This window comes from Tigriopus californicus, chromosome 10 (assembly GCF_007210705.1).
Source record: "Tigriopus californicus strain San Diego chromosome 10, Tcal_SD_v2.1, whole genome shotgun sequence".
Classification (NCBI taxonomy): Eukaryota; Metazoa; Arthropoda; class Copepoda; order Harpacticoida; family Harpacticidae; genus Tigriopus; species Tigriopus californicus.
This window is the reverse complement of record NC_081449.1, coordinates 2,908,194-2,921,447: the sequence shown is the minus strand read 5'-3', so window position 1 is coordinate 2,921,447 and position 13,254 is coordinate 2,908,194. Positions and strand designations below refer to the sequence as shown.

The 13,254-nt window shown below is 41.6% G+C and overlaps 3 protein-coding genes across 5 annotated transcripts in view; 1 reads left to right on the top strand and 2 right to left on the bottom strand.

Annotated features, from left to right (window-relative positions):
• Positions 1-1,429: 1,429 nt before the first annotated feature.
• LOC131887553 (short transient receptor potential channel 5-like) lies at positions 1,430-5,143 on the bottom strand. The gene is made up of 2 exons (XM_059236166.1): positions 2,995-5,143; positions 1,430-2,916 (listed from the first exon to the last, which is right to left on the bottom strand). Exons 1-2 carry the CDS (start codon positions 4,995-4,997, stop codon positions 2,241-2,243), a joined length of 2,679 nt encoding a protein of 892 aa, XP_059092149.1. The 5' UTR covers positions 4,998-5,143; the 3' UTR covers positions 1,430-2,240.
• A 58-nt stretch (positions 5,144-5,201) lies between these two features.
• On the bottom strand, positions 5,202-12,727 carry LOC131887555 (uncharacterized). Its single transcript, XM_059236167.1, has 8 exons — positions 12,516-12,727; positions 7,658-7,860; positions 7,330-7,548; positions 6,603-6,936; positions 6,003-6,230; positions 5,803-5,946; positions 5,507-5,744; positions 5,202-5,424 (listed from the first exon to the last, which is right to left on the bottom strand). The coding sequence occupies exons 2-8, from the start codon at positions 7,723-7,725 to the stop codon at positions 5,219-5,221; spliced, it is 1,437 nt and encodes a 478-aa protein (XP_059092150.1). The 5' UTR covers positions 7,726-7,860; positions 12,516-12,727; the 3' UTR covers positions 5,202-5,218.
• LOC131887558 (band 7 protein AGAP004871-like) overlaps positions 8,239-13,254 on the top strand; it is a 44,697-nt gene continuing 39,681 nt past the window's right edge. Inside the window, exon 1 of one of the 3 annotated variants that reach the window (XM_059236173.1) lies at positions 8,239-9,408. In XM_059236173.1, the coding sequence (XP_059092156.1) occupies positions 9,024-9,408 (385 nt within the window). In that variant the 5' untranslated portion in view covers positions 8,239-9,023. The remainder of the gene's footprint in view (positions 9,409-13,254) is intronic. The other 2 variants (XM_059236171.1, XM_059236172.1) reach the window with 2 other exon arrangements.

Below are 13,254 nucleotides of genomic sequence, written 5' to 3'. Positions count from 1 at the left end.
TGCAGATTTTTAGTGCCAATCCATTGGGGAAGGGTATATTTCTAAAATTGATTTGGCAAGAGGCTATCATCAAATTCCAATGGCCAAGAAGGACGTGCCAATGACTGTAGTAATCACATCATTTGGGCTTTGTGATTTTTTGCAAATGCCTACTGACTTTACATCGTGTAATGGATGGCATAATTAATAGATTGCCTTTCTTATTTGTGTACTTGGACGCTACTCTTGGATAGCCAGCTTTTTTGGACCCAAACATTTATAACTTCTCAGACAAGTTTTTCAAGCCCTCCAAGGTGCTGCGGTGGTCTTTCAGCCAATAAAATGCTTCTTGGAAGTGTCAAAGTAGATTTTTCATAGGCATGATATCTTTGCTTGACCAGTGTTGGCCACTGAGGACAATTGGGTGCAGTGAGGGATTGTTCATTGATTTCAATTGCTTGAAAACAGTTTTTGATCACCATTCATTTCGTTAAAACACACGCACAATTGAGGCTTGAATTTAATTGAGACTTTTCGTCATTGTGAATTGAGGTTTGTCTGAATTGGTATAAAACAAATTCATAACTTGGTTTGTTCAAAGGAGAAACACTGCTTCTTGATGGTTTTTCGGGTTCACTATTTCACCGTTGCATTCCCTATGTCGCCAGCATTGAGATGACGCATCTTTCCTTTCAGAATCTTTAACAAAATCCAACAAAATTAACATATTTGGTGTAATTGGGTGAATGGATGATAAAATTGGCTATTTGGTTAGACTAACAGGTAAAATAAAATAAATGTCAAAATGCAATGCATGCACAGTGTGGTTTGGCTGGGCATGTTATCTTTGACTTTACTCCATGGATCCAATAGCGTCAGTTGTTCATAAACGGGTTCACTTGACAAGCCCTATGTGCTCGGACATATGAGGGTAATAATGGAAATTGCGAAATCTGAAGGAGTAAAGTTTCGTATTCCTCGTGGGCACATTTACAGCCAACTTAGCCATGGATCTCGTATACCAATGGATCTCGTTATCAGGTACCCTGTCTAGACTCCACCATAAAATCTGGGAAATTTGAGGTTGCATGATTTTATTGTTACCTTGCGCTCAAAAGCAAATCTGGTACGAGGAAAAAACTCTAGAATCAACAACGACCAATTCAATCAAACTAAAGAACTACACATAACGATTCGGAGAAATTGCTAAAGCTAAACATAAATGAGAAATAAACTTTTTAGCTTTAAAGCACAAAATTGATAACACTTTGAAATATCTTTTGAAACCAACAAAATTGGTAAATGGCAGGAACATGGAACAGTGACCATTGTTTTTATTGATTATTTATTTCAACAAATCAAAATTCTATTGAATGGGGTACCCCACGTGGTTTCGTGAACACAAATTTTGAAATGCGACAGCACTAAATTTTACCCAGTCGCAGTCAAAATGTGGAGGTCCGTCAAAGTGAATCTTAACCCAGGAAAATGCTGAATAGAGGCATGTTGTGATGGGCTTGTTTGCGGATGAGGCGGGACAGGGGCGTGCCTTGACGGGGTTTGTTAGAGGCCATTGATGGGAAAAAACATATTTACTTAAGTGAAAAGCCCAAAATACGCGTAAGAATATGCATGGAAACACGAATTATGCAATATATACGAGTAAACCTGTTTTATGCCATAAAATGGATAATCCATATTTTGGCCGTCTCTATAGATCACTCTACTCTTTCCCTCACTACTCTCCACTTTAATTCTTTCCCCGTATAGATACACCCCCAACTCATTTTCCATGCAAACGGGAGTACCATCGGATTTTCTATGACAAAGAAACTGAACAGTTGTGTTTGTCCATGAATGACATCAAGATTGCTTTTGTTGTTTTGCCAAATTTCATGTTCAAACTTGTTTTGTCCTATATTCAACACCAGTAAGCAAATCGTATTGTCTATTCATTGAGCAAGTTATTGCCGATGTTTAGAATACCTAACAAGAATGAGTGAGCATTTCCACTCCACTAATCGCACGCTTCATGCGTCGGCTTAAATAAGTCGTGAGTGCTTTACTTTGTGCTCCTTATGCTGGCCAGTAGCCAATAGTTTGAATTAAAAAGGAATCAGAAATATGTTAAATGCTGTTTTGACGTGAAATTGTCTAAAAATGGAAAATAGTTTTCCATGTCTAACAATTTTTCCCAACCCTTGTTATCGCATTAATGGAAGTTTGAATTGTAATTCAATATGGCCATCATATACACCATTTCATTCAAAAAGCCCTTTCTTTTTTGTCTTGTTCAACTCCAGTTTGGCATCTAAGTTTTGGATCATTTCCACGATAACATTAAGATCTTTTTTCATTGCGTTGGTCTCCTCTGAATACCGTCGAATTTCGATCCGTAGATCCTCAATCAAATCTTTGCTGACATCAACTTCCTCGGCATCAAGATAATCATTGGCATATTTGGATACTAATGTTCGAATGAGGTGCTGATACTGAGCCCGATTGGTGTGGTCGTCTTTGGCCGATGAATCCAATTTGATCACTTCGGGAATATACTTATCAACGCAATCATTGCAACAAAGGCAAATGAAAATGTCAACGAAGAGGTTTATCAGGTTCAAGGGCGCAGGTAAGACAATTGCGTTATTGCAGTAATCCATCCAAACGTGGGTCCGGTGATATTTCCAAGATGCTAGTTTGTTTTCAGTGATGCTTTCCATAGCCTCGTTCATCAAAGCAATTAGAAGATTCAGGAGAATGACCACAATTATCACATTGTACACTCCCCAAATGGAGAGGGCAAAATAACGAGTAACGCCAATGCTGCATCCGACCACTTCCGGGTGACCAGGATCAAACACTGACCAAAACAAGGTTTTCATGGACTTACTCATGGTTCTGAATTGGTTTTCAGGACTATCAGCGGCATTGGTAAACCTACAAGATAACCAAAGATTACAAACATTAAATTGCGTTCCAGTTTACCATGTTTGACATTAGACGAAGATAGCTTACCCTTCAAAAGCGCCAATTTTTGGGACCATTTGACACTCTTTCGGTTGCTGACCCTCAAGAAACGAAGTCCAACAATCGTCTCTGCAAGGGATATGACTGGCCTCTGTTCCATTGACACAATATGCACCAATAACCTTCCGTTCCATTAGAAAGTTGCCATCTTGACACGTGTAATTTAAGTCATTGCATTCTTCCAACTCACAACATAGGATGAAATTGAGGCCCAGCGCAAAAGCAACAGTGATAATGAGGTAAGCTAACATGAAACTGGCCACGATGGCAATGCAGCGCCTCATTCCAATGTAAACGCTTCCAACCGTTGGATGGAGGCGAAACAGTTGAAGAAGTTGCGTGATAATCAAGACAATCGCCAAACCCTGCAGACAGTTACCGGTTCTCACCCAGCTGAACTGGTCCTCAGGATCAACACAGTGACGGAAGGAGACGTCATTCTTGTATTTAAAGCCCGCGAATTCAATGGTGTAGCCGGCTATCAAAGTTAGGTGGCTCACGATCCTGTAATCGATGTAAGCATTGGAAAGTGATTTCTTGACCTTGGCTTTTATTAAGTCTAAGTGGGATCCATGCTTGAGACGAACACTTCTCATGAGTTGAATCATAACTTGAATGTCAGCCAAAGTAAATCCGACCGCCCAGACGCAAGCCAAGTAGTCATAAGTGTCTGCCCGCAAAGACTCTACCCCGGTTATGGCTGAGTTGAAATTCATATGCGACAATAGCACCCAGGCAACGAACAAAAGGTACCAGCCAACATGACTGGTCATTCGACAAAAAGGTACGTCCAAGTTGGAGGCCCATTTGCGGGGCCAGCTCTTCTTGGCCTCTGTGGATACATAATTGGGCGGATTCATAGAATTGTAGTTGTTTACGCCTGAGGGAATTTGAACGATATCCTCGTTTTGATCTCGTTTCTTGGACGAACATTTCAATTTGAAGAGAATGTACCACAAGGAGTACCAGGGAGTCATTGCCACTTGCATTGAGGTAGCTAAATAGTAGTTTAGGGTCCCTTGGTCAAAAAGTTGGTCTCCTCCCTCATTTCCGTAGAATGACTCTCGTATGACCTGTTGGCAACTGTCATGGGTAACAAAGTCTTCCAAACTCAACTGAAGCCCTTGATATATTCGTGGAAGTAGAGTGCTTCCTTTCAAAGAGAGGCCATCAATACCATCGTCTTGTCCAAGGAAGAGCTCCACTTGAGCCTTGCCTTCACATAGATTGAGCATCACCCAAATGAACTTCTTCACCATTTTAGCAATTAGATCCAAAGTGTTTCCAAAAGCAATTAGAGTTGAGGACCATTCTTGAACAGTCTCCAACAGATGGAACGATCTTGCGATTGGGTCTATATGGTCGTATTTTGCCTCTGCAACCAAATATGCTGGATTGGCAAGGGCTTCGAGTCTGGTCAGTTCCAAATTGATATCAGCATTCTCAAAGAGCAAATCATCGTTGTCAGAGCCCCAGAACAAAGCCGAATGAACTCGGAATCCTCGTTTGTAGAACGCAGATACCACAGGGATATCGTTTTTTCTACACGCTCGCACCATGGCCTCATGGTTTATCTTGATTCTGATGGCTGGATAGATCCTATCTATCTCGTCCACCCAAGTCAAGGTACGATCCAGATGAGCCGGACTCGCGGCTCCTTCTGCACTCACTTTCAACACGTTGTTGATGAAACAGAGAAAGTCCAAAGAGATTCCACTCTCCACTAACTGCATGTCCCCAACAATGTCAAGTTTGATATCGTGGAGAACTCTCTGCCATTCCATCGGATTTCGGGAATCCAGAAATCGCTTGATGGCGGCTTCATCCAGCTCTGGACCATCGCCAAATATGGCCTGAAGGTCCTTGGATTTGGCTATGAAGTTGGAATCCATGGAAAAGTAGCCTACCTTTGGTATCCTCTCCAGAGTCTCCTTGCTCCGTTGAAAAGGATTGAACCGCATGGGACTGATTCGACTAACTCGGCCTCCCATAATGAGAAATATAACAGAAGTCTGTTGGGCCCTTAACGTTGTCTGCTTCTCTTTGACCTTTCCGAAACTATGTTGTGCTTGTGTAGTGTGATTCTTTAGAAAGCCAATGTTCTTGAAGCAAGACTTTGGAACACTTGTGCTGACATGAAAATCTTGAAAATGCACTAGTTACTTCGCTGGACTATGAACATTGTCTAACAGGAGGACGAGGTCAAATCATTTTATTTGTTACTGTTTATCGAGCTCGGTTCGCTTTTGCTATCCTCGGAAGAATCTTCCATCGGGGGAAAAACGTTGGTATGAAACTTTTGTGGAATGTTCCCTTTTGGATAATAATGAGCCACAACGAGGAGCTTTCCGGATTTAGAACGTGCCTTTCCACATCCAAACAACTTACTTGATGCCCACACCATTTGTGAAAATTGCGCTGAAACAAGTGAGCAAGTGTTAAGAGATGATAAAGGTAAGAAGACTTGGAAAAAAAGCTATGGGTGAGTCAAAATTCTAACCTGCATGAGCATGGAGCACTTCTGGCGATTTCAAAAAGTAGTAATCTTTCAACTTCTTATACCAGAAAACTGCCACGTCTTTCCCCGTAATATCCGGTCCACTTTTCATCAGGTTTGTCTCAGCAATAATCGGTATTGGCCAAGCAAAAAGGTTCTCACCGATGTCTGGCGGGTTCTGATGGTAAAACTCGTCTTTGTGCGCCAATATGTTAGCCCAATATTGCGCCGATTCACACAACTACGGAATAGAAACCATCGAATTTTCCCGCCTTTTAAGTTTGGCTTTCAATCCGTACCTCCTCATCCAAGACTAATGGTGCGGCGTAATGCTGAGCTCTATATATATTGTGCCACTCGCAACATTCCTTATTGAATTGACAGCGCAAATAATCGACGCTGGGCAACGGTGAGTCAACAACCACTAGTTTGGCTTCGGCAAGCTGTGAAATAACAATGGTCATTAAAAAAATAACTCAGAGCTGTTGCTTCGTCTTACCCGCCGTATCAAAGGACGTCCTTCAGATTTTGGCATGGGAGTAGGAACCCAATTTTCCAACCTATCTTTTTCACACATAGACGATTGGCGGGAACGTGGTCCGGATGTGGGATGAAGTAGCGAAGCTGCAGTTGGGGCCAAGAGGATGGATCGGCTTGATAAAAGTCCACTAAGGATACTCTTGGGCTCAGACGAATTTGGCTCTTCACGTTCTATAATGGGTGGGATCTGAAATTCACAAATGTGGGGTAGAATTATTTACATTTAAGTTTTTAAGGGGGGGCTGATAATTGTTGCTGCCTTAAAAAGTTGGAGATGTTGTTTGTGAATGAAGCAAGTAGACCTAAATTAGAATCAAAGTTCAGATTCCTTTGCTACAATGATGAGTTGTGATTAGATGTTAAACTCTTTTTTGTTGCATGAATCTTGTTTTCGACACGAATGCCATTGAAGCTTAGAAGCCTCCATTTCAAAGCACGTATATCCATGAAGATCAAGTTTCATGCCTTGCAAGGGCCTAAGCTTGCTGGAATCCTTGGATGGGTTGATGGGTGGTCGATTACCTGCCTATATGAGCGCGGAAACTGATATCTACAGTACCTTTGACTCTTTTTTCTTCATCTCTATAAGTTCCCGTTTCTTGATGTTGTTCAAAATGGTCATCTCTTCTCTAATCCGGGTTTGGTTCATCCATTGTTTTTCCTGTTGTCTTTGAGTGTCGATGATGAGACTCTCGTCGCTTTGTTGCCTCGGGCTAATGTCAATGCTTTCGTACAGCCGTCCCAACTGTCCCCCACCGTGGATGCTGGCCATGCTAGCTTTAAACCCCCCTGGGGGCGTGCTGCAACATCTGTTTGAAGTGAGGTGGGTGTGGCCACGGAGAGCTGATATGTTTCCACTGGAACCTTCTCTTGGAATGTAAACATTGTGGTGCCTAGGGAGTCAAAGATAATTATCTACCTTTTTATTAGACAAAACGTTTAATTTAATTATGATACTGTTCCATCCCTGAAAACTGTCTTTTCACTCTTTCGCTGTTTCGAATACTCTCAAATACAAGTTGATATCAAGAAAGTCCATGCACATCCTTACATGTACTGCACAAATTGGCAATGACAATGCCTTTATTTGCTTGTAAATGAATTACATTAAGGATTATAATCAAGTTCTTAAGAATTGCCATGTTAACCTTTTCGTTGCAAATGCCCAACTTTGTCGACGGGTATGAATGGCGTGAGTGCTGTCGGGAATCAGTGCTTTCGTTCTAGATTCCTTACTGACCGACCATAATTCGATCGGCAATGCCCGCAATCCATTTTGCTCCTACCTTGTTCCGTAATAGGATTGACTCCTCTTGGATCTTGACAACTGCCGTTCGCCAAAGGAGTCGACGCTCCGTTCGGATCCCAAATTATCTTCGTCTTCCTGATAAGATTTCAAAAGGCCTTTGCGAGTAGTTTGGCGACCTTCGAGATTTTTCATGCACTCAACACTTCGGGACTTTGTCCGTTGCAGATTTGTTCTCCTGAATGCGGCGTCCCTAGAGCTGAAAAGAGAAATTTTGATTTTCGAATTTTGAGGCCTTCCTTGGCGGCCTTCTCGCGAGGAAACCACGAGAACCGTGAGATGTAATTGTTCCTTTCATGGCAGCTTACCCAAGGGATTCCGGAGTCTCATCCCCGTCAGAAGGGTCGACCACGAGAAATTTGACTTTAGTCCCCATATCTTGGTGTGAGCCTCAATTTTCAATTGCTTCCGTCGCTATAACTTGAAATCTGACAACAGTCTCTTGGCAATGTTCCAATTTGTCCCTGTTCACGATTACATTGAGATTGAACAGCGACGGGAAATTGTCTTCCTGTGAAAAAGGGGCATATTTCAAAACTGGGGTTGATTTTATCCCCCCCCCATGTTAAATGGTACTTGAATCTCTTGTTGTTTCATGATATTGCTGCTGAAAAGCGACGCAGCCTAAGGCTGAGTTTGAAGTTTCCTTTTGGCCATAGTCAAAATAAATCCGAAACTATCGAATTATGCACGAGAAATATATTTTTTGCATCATTTTGCGTTATTAATGAGTAAGTGCTTATTACACTTGTGCCAACGGAATTTAAAAAGGAATTTATAACCTCATGTACTAAACGTTTTTGCACAAATAAACCTCATACAACAGTAGTCGCTTTGAAGACCATTTTGTCACGACTCGACCATCAGAGGGAAAAAATAGTGATCTATGAACATTCTTGGAGAAATATCTCAAGTTTCTTGAGCTGACGTCTCAAGCTGAAATGGTACAGAAAAAGTTTTCAGCGTCCAAATTGCTGTCCTGAGCGAAAGGCAATCCAGTCATGATCATCATTACCCTGACAAAGAGAACCACAAAATGTAAAGCCTTTTCGTTCCACCCTCGCGTTTGCGAATCCAAAAAGGTCCGAAAATTCTCGAGGACCCTTCCACTCCACGAGTCAACCAACCAACCAAGCAACCAGCCAAGCAACCAGCCAAATACCCTGGAAACGAGGACGCTACTTCATTTATACAACTGCCAAGAGTCCACGTGCTTTGTCAAACCAAAGACCACCCCAACCACCAACCAGGGCCAATATTACCCACTATGGAGAGGTCCGTTCCTACTGGCACTTCCCGACCAAGGTTGTCTTTGAACTCGACGAAGGATTTGTCCGGCTCAGTCGCTCTCGATGATGGGGTATAATTGAATCTGGTAGTGCTTCTGTTGGCTTTGTGTGTGTGACAGTGATTTAGTTTTTCCTCACAATTGCCAGATCGAATTAAGGCGATGGATTGTTTGTGTGAGAGGGCTGCTTAATACCACTGTTAATTAAATGATCCAGGCAAGAAAAAAGCCTCTTCAAAAGGGATGGCCCTTGAAGTTTCAAATGATTGGAAGTGTAAATCATCACCAGGGGATTGGAGAGTCAGTCCAGTGACCACGTGAGAGTGAGGAGATTTGTCAGCCATCAAATCTTAAGAGCCAAGCTGAGACCGCGTTCCATTAGAAAAATGGAACCCCATTTGTCCACATCCGATCGCAGACCACTTTCCGTCGTCACCATGGATAGTATTAGTATCACACCTAATCCGGTGGGTGCCATTAACGCAGTTTTGATCCCTGCCTCTGGCGCCCATGTGTACGCAAATCCTCCCACTCCATCCTATGGGATATCTCCAACACCGCCCACCTACTACTTGGTCCAACAGCCTCATATGATTCATCCCGAGCACGTGGTGAAGGTTGGAGATTCATTTGAAGGTCGCTTTCGAGGCGAGGAGGAACCCGAACGAGAACGAGAGGGGAAAGAAAAGAGATTTCGAATCCCCAGCATCTCTCCAACGTCAAGTTGCACGTCTCTTATTCCAACGAAAACTCCGCTCCCAGTTTTTGGCGGTAAGTTTCAATGTCTCTGATACGTAGGAAATCAATCGTCGAGAGACGTCATAGAGCATAGATCTAAGGATGTATTGTCTTTGAGATGGACGGGATATACCGTCTCGTGCGCGTATTCATTTGTAGTCATCCGTCGAGCCACTCCTATTTTCCATCAATATCAGGCTGATCAAGGATTGATCGAAGTGGCGAGGAGGAGAAATGCGGCATTATTTGGATCAACTTCTTTTTATGGAAATGGATTGCGGAGCACTCAAGCTCGACCAAAACGACGCCGCTTTCAATGTCAAAGACAGACCTTGCTATGTTCCTCGAAGCTTGAAGCGAACCATGAGGACTTTGTTATGGTGCAGTGTACAAGTACCTATGTAATTCTACTGTATCTATGAACTGAGCACTACGTGTAGGTATGTGTGTTGGCATGTTTACGGATCCAATTCTCATGATGAGAGTAATTAATTCTTAACATATCCGCTGAATTACCTGCCGACATGGACAGGTTAGGCTTGAGGGTTGCCAAGGCCAAAAGTGAGATAGGATCTCGCACTCGGGGTACGATTTGGGTGACTTGGTGGATATGCGGTTTGTTCCAGTAGTAGACTCACTTGACCTTGCCACTCAAATTCCCTTGAGGAACCTTGGAAAATGGCGCTTTTTGCATTTATTGTGGATCCGGAAGTGCCATAAACACGCAAAGGCTTTACAGCCCGATTTGCTGGATAAAACGCTTTTCGAACTCAAAAAAAAGAAGAAGGACTGGAATCAAGAAGAATTAGTATATTTTTTTAGAGCACTCTGTGACTAACTAAAATTCGCATCAAATTTTAAGTTGCTATTTTATAGATTCATTTAATATATATTCTCTCTGGGGTCCTTTATTGTTCAATTTGCTGCCCTCAAATATTCGTAAGGAGTATGTAGATGTTGATTCTGAAGTCTCCTTTCAGTTAAATTTGGATATTGTTTTGATCTAAATTCCTGAACAACCCTATATTCGAGGGCTAGCCAGATCTGCCAACTCTAATTCGGTGGTGGATCAGATAATATGCGAATACAAAGCTAAATAAAATGAATAAGGTTTTCGTCTTGAACTGGTGGCATCTGAGAGTATTCTCAAAAAAGCTACGCGTACACCTCCAAGCTTTGATGCTTTCAAAGAAAGAATTTGGGCTTCTTTCATCGCCCTGAGCTGAATGTTGACCATTGAAAGGTGCAGCCATTCTCATAACAATTTGATATGAAGCTGTCAAATTAGGTCCGTCCTTTTCTCTCAAAGACAATCTCCGAAAATACTTTCCCCAGAGTTCTTGTCGCAGTAGGCCAAGTCTCGCTCCAATCGATGTGTTTCTCGGCCTTGCCATCAATTTCTTGGCATCAAATCGTCGAAGATCATCAGAAGAGGCCCATCTAGAAAAGTGGGCACCACCAGACATTACCATCCTCTTTTTCTGTTCAAGATTGTTATCGATAGAGCAATGCTTGAATGTGGGAACGTCAGCCAAGGAACAAGGAGGAAGAAGGAACAATAGGAAAAGAACAATTAAAGTAACACCAAATGGTGAGCAAAAATGTGGTCGGAAGTGGCCTGATGTTGATCAGTATCATAAATGCTTGGGACATGAACAAAAAGAGGTCTGAAAAAAGCAATGGAGAATCGGATCACATCCAAGTTAAAGACTCCTTTAACCCTGGATCTGCGAACTGAAGTCCAAGGTTGGTATTTTGGGTTTCAAAATTATAGGAAGTCGGGAATCATAACTTTATAGTAATTGTATGTAAACCATCAAAATTGACCTCGTTAAATCATAAGCTATGGGTGATTTCCTGGCTTCAATGATTCATCTTTTAACCATCTTATCTCGAAGTGGTTTGTTGCACCACAAAAATGGAATTGGCCCAAGTCCCTTACAATGTCGGGAAGGACGAATTGTAGGTTATAAGTTATTATAGGTGAGAGAATGCCAGTGAATTGCGTCACGTTTTTACTTGTCCCCTTGTTAAGCTCAGTAGAAAATAATTATTTGTTTATTTTGTTTAATATGATACCACTTCCATCATCAATAAAATAAAGCGCATTGAAGAGCTAAAAAAAATTTATTAATTTTTTTGTAGGAGCAAACAAAAATACATCATACCAGGAATTTTTTTATTGGTCCTCCAAAGTCTAAGGGCATTTTGGACCTTTTTTTCTTTGTAAATCAAGCTATTTGATTGCAATTGCCTACAACAAAAAACATCAAGGTTCCATTTTCATTAGTTAATTCACATTTCAACAAGTCAACTGTTCTCTAAAACAACGATTTTACAAAACTTTTCTATCCTGCCGTTACCTAGTTTTGAAAGAGATCCTGGAACGTCTGCATATAGCAATGTTTATCTTCAAGCAAAAATGGTTTCGAATCTGACGGACGTTTATGCCCAGTCCAACTTGGTCAAGGCGTCTTGGGTATAATATGAGTGCGATTGTGAGTACTACTTACTACTTTGATCGAAAAGAATGGCGGTGTTTCAACGCCCACTGAACGATCTGGCCCTTCCTATCACCATGTTCCAAGAACTCGATCCAACAGTGATTGGTTGAACATCAAACGGATGAGGAGTGGAATCGGAAGTGCCAGGAACATTTGAAGAGACAAAGAGCACCCTTCATTGTAGCGTCTCAATAACCTACCGTGATTTTTTATTTTCACCTTTAAGAATTTAAGGGAATTCTGTCTCGCAAACGTTGAAGTGAACTGCAGTCAAGGATTGAGGATCAAATTGACCATAGCCATGAAAATGAGCGAGCGAGAAGTGAATCAGAAAAAGAGACTTAATCTTGATCGTCGGAGAGTCTCGCGTGGACCCATGGCCTCAGGTAAAGCCCATGTAATCCATATTTGAACAATCGCCATTCGTGATTCAGGTCTAGACTGAAGAGGAAACTCGTTTCTATCCACTTCTTATATGTGGCTTCAGTGCAATGAAAGCACCTAACCCCAAACCATGATTTTCAAATTTTTTTTAATATAATGCTACAATCAACTTCAAGGCGTCGAGCTATGATGGAACAATACAGACAGGAGAGAAAACTGAACTTTATGGCATTACCCGAAGGTGTTACTCACCAGAGAAGCGAGATAGATGGTGATGTAGAGTGGTAGTTCGCGCAATTACTAGAGAGGTCCCGGGTCGATTCTCGTCTTCGACCTTTTTCAAGGAAGTTTTTAGGTCTAAATCCACATCCACAAACGAAAACACTCCGAAACCGGACCAAGATACTACTTATCGGACACATTGACATTGAATGATATGACCCTCCGACCCTAACGTCCAAAAATGATATTAAATTACAAGATGGACTTGGCAAACATCTTCTCTTCCTCTTGCATTGGCTGTTTCAATCTTTGTCAGCCAAATCCAAATCCTGAATCGCGAAAGGTCGACTCGAAGGGCAACTCACGCCTCGGATCAGTCAATTTCAAGAAGAAGGAACTTGAGGCTCTATAATTGAAGGTCAAACAAACTGGTACGGATGCGTACTAAATGAAAGTATTGTTTGTCTTAATGGCAATCCCCATCTGGATGAACATGGCAGAAAATGAATGCCATCTATTTGATAAACAGTAGCTGTTATGCATTCCAGGGGCACAGAAATATTTTTGCTCACCATAAGGATTAAGCTGTTATTTGCTGTTTTTCATATCTTTAGTAAAAAAGCCCATGATTGAGCAAATTGAACATGGTGCTTAAAATGCTATTAGCTAACTCTCACTATGTTCTCAAGGCCTATAAATATGTGTTTTATAAAATAAATGAAAAAAAGAGAACAAGTGAGTTTTATGAAAGTAGTCAGCTACTAATGCA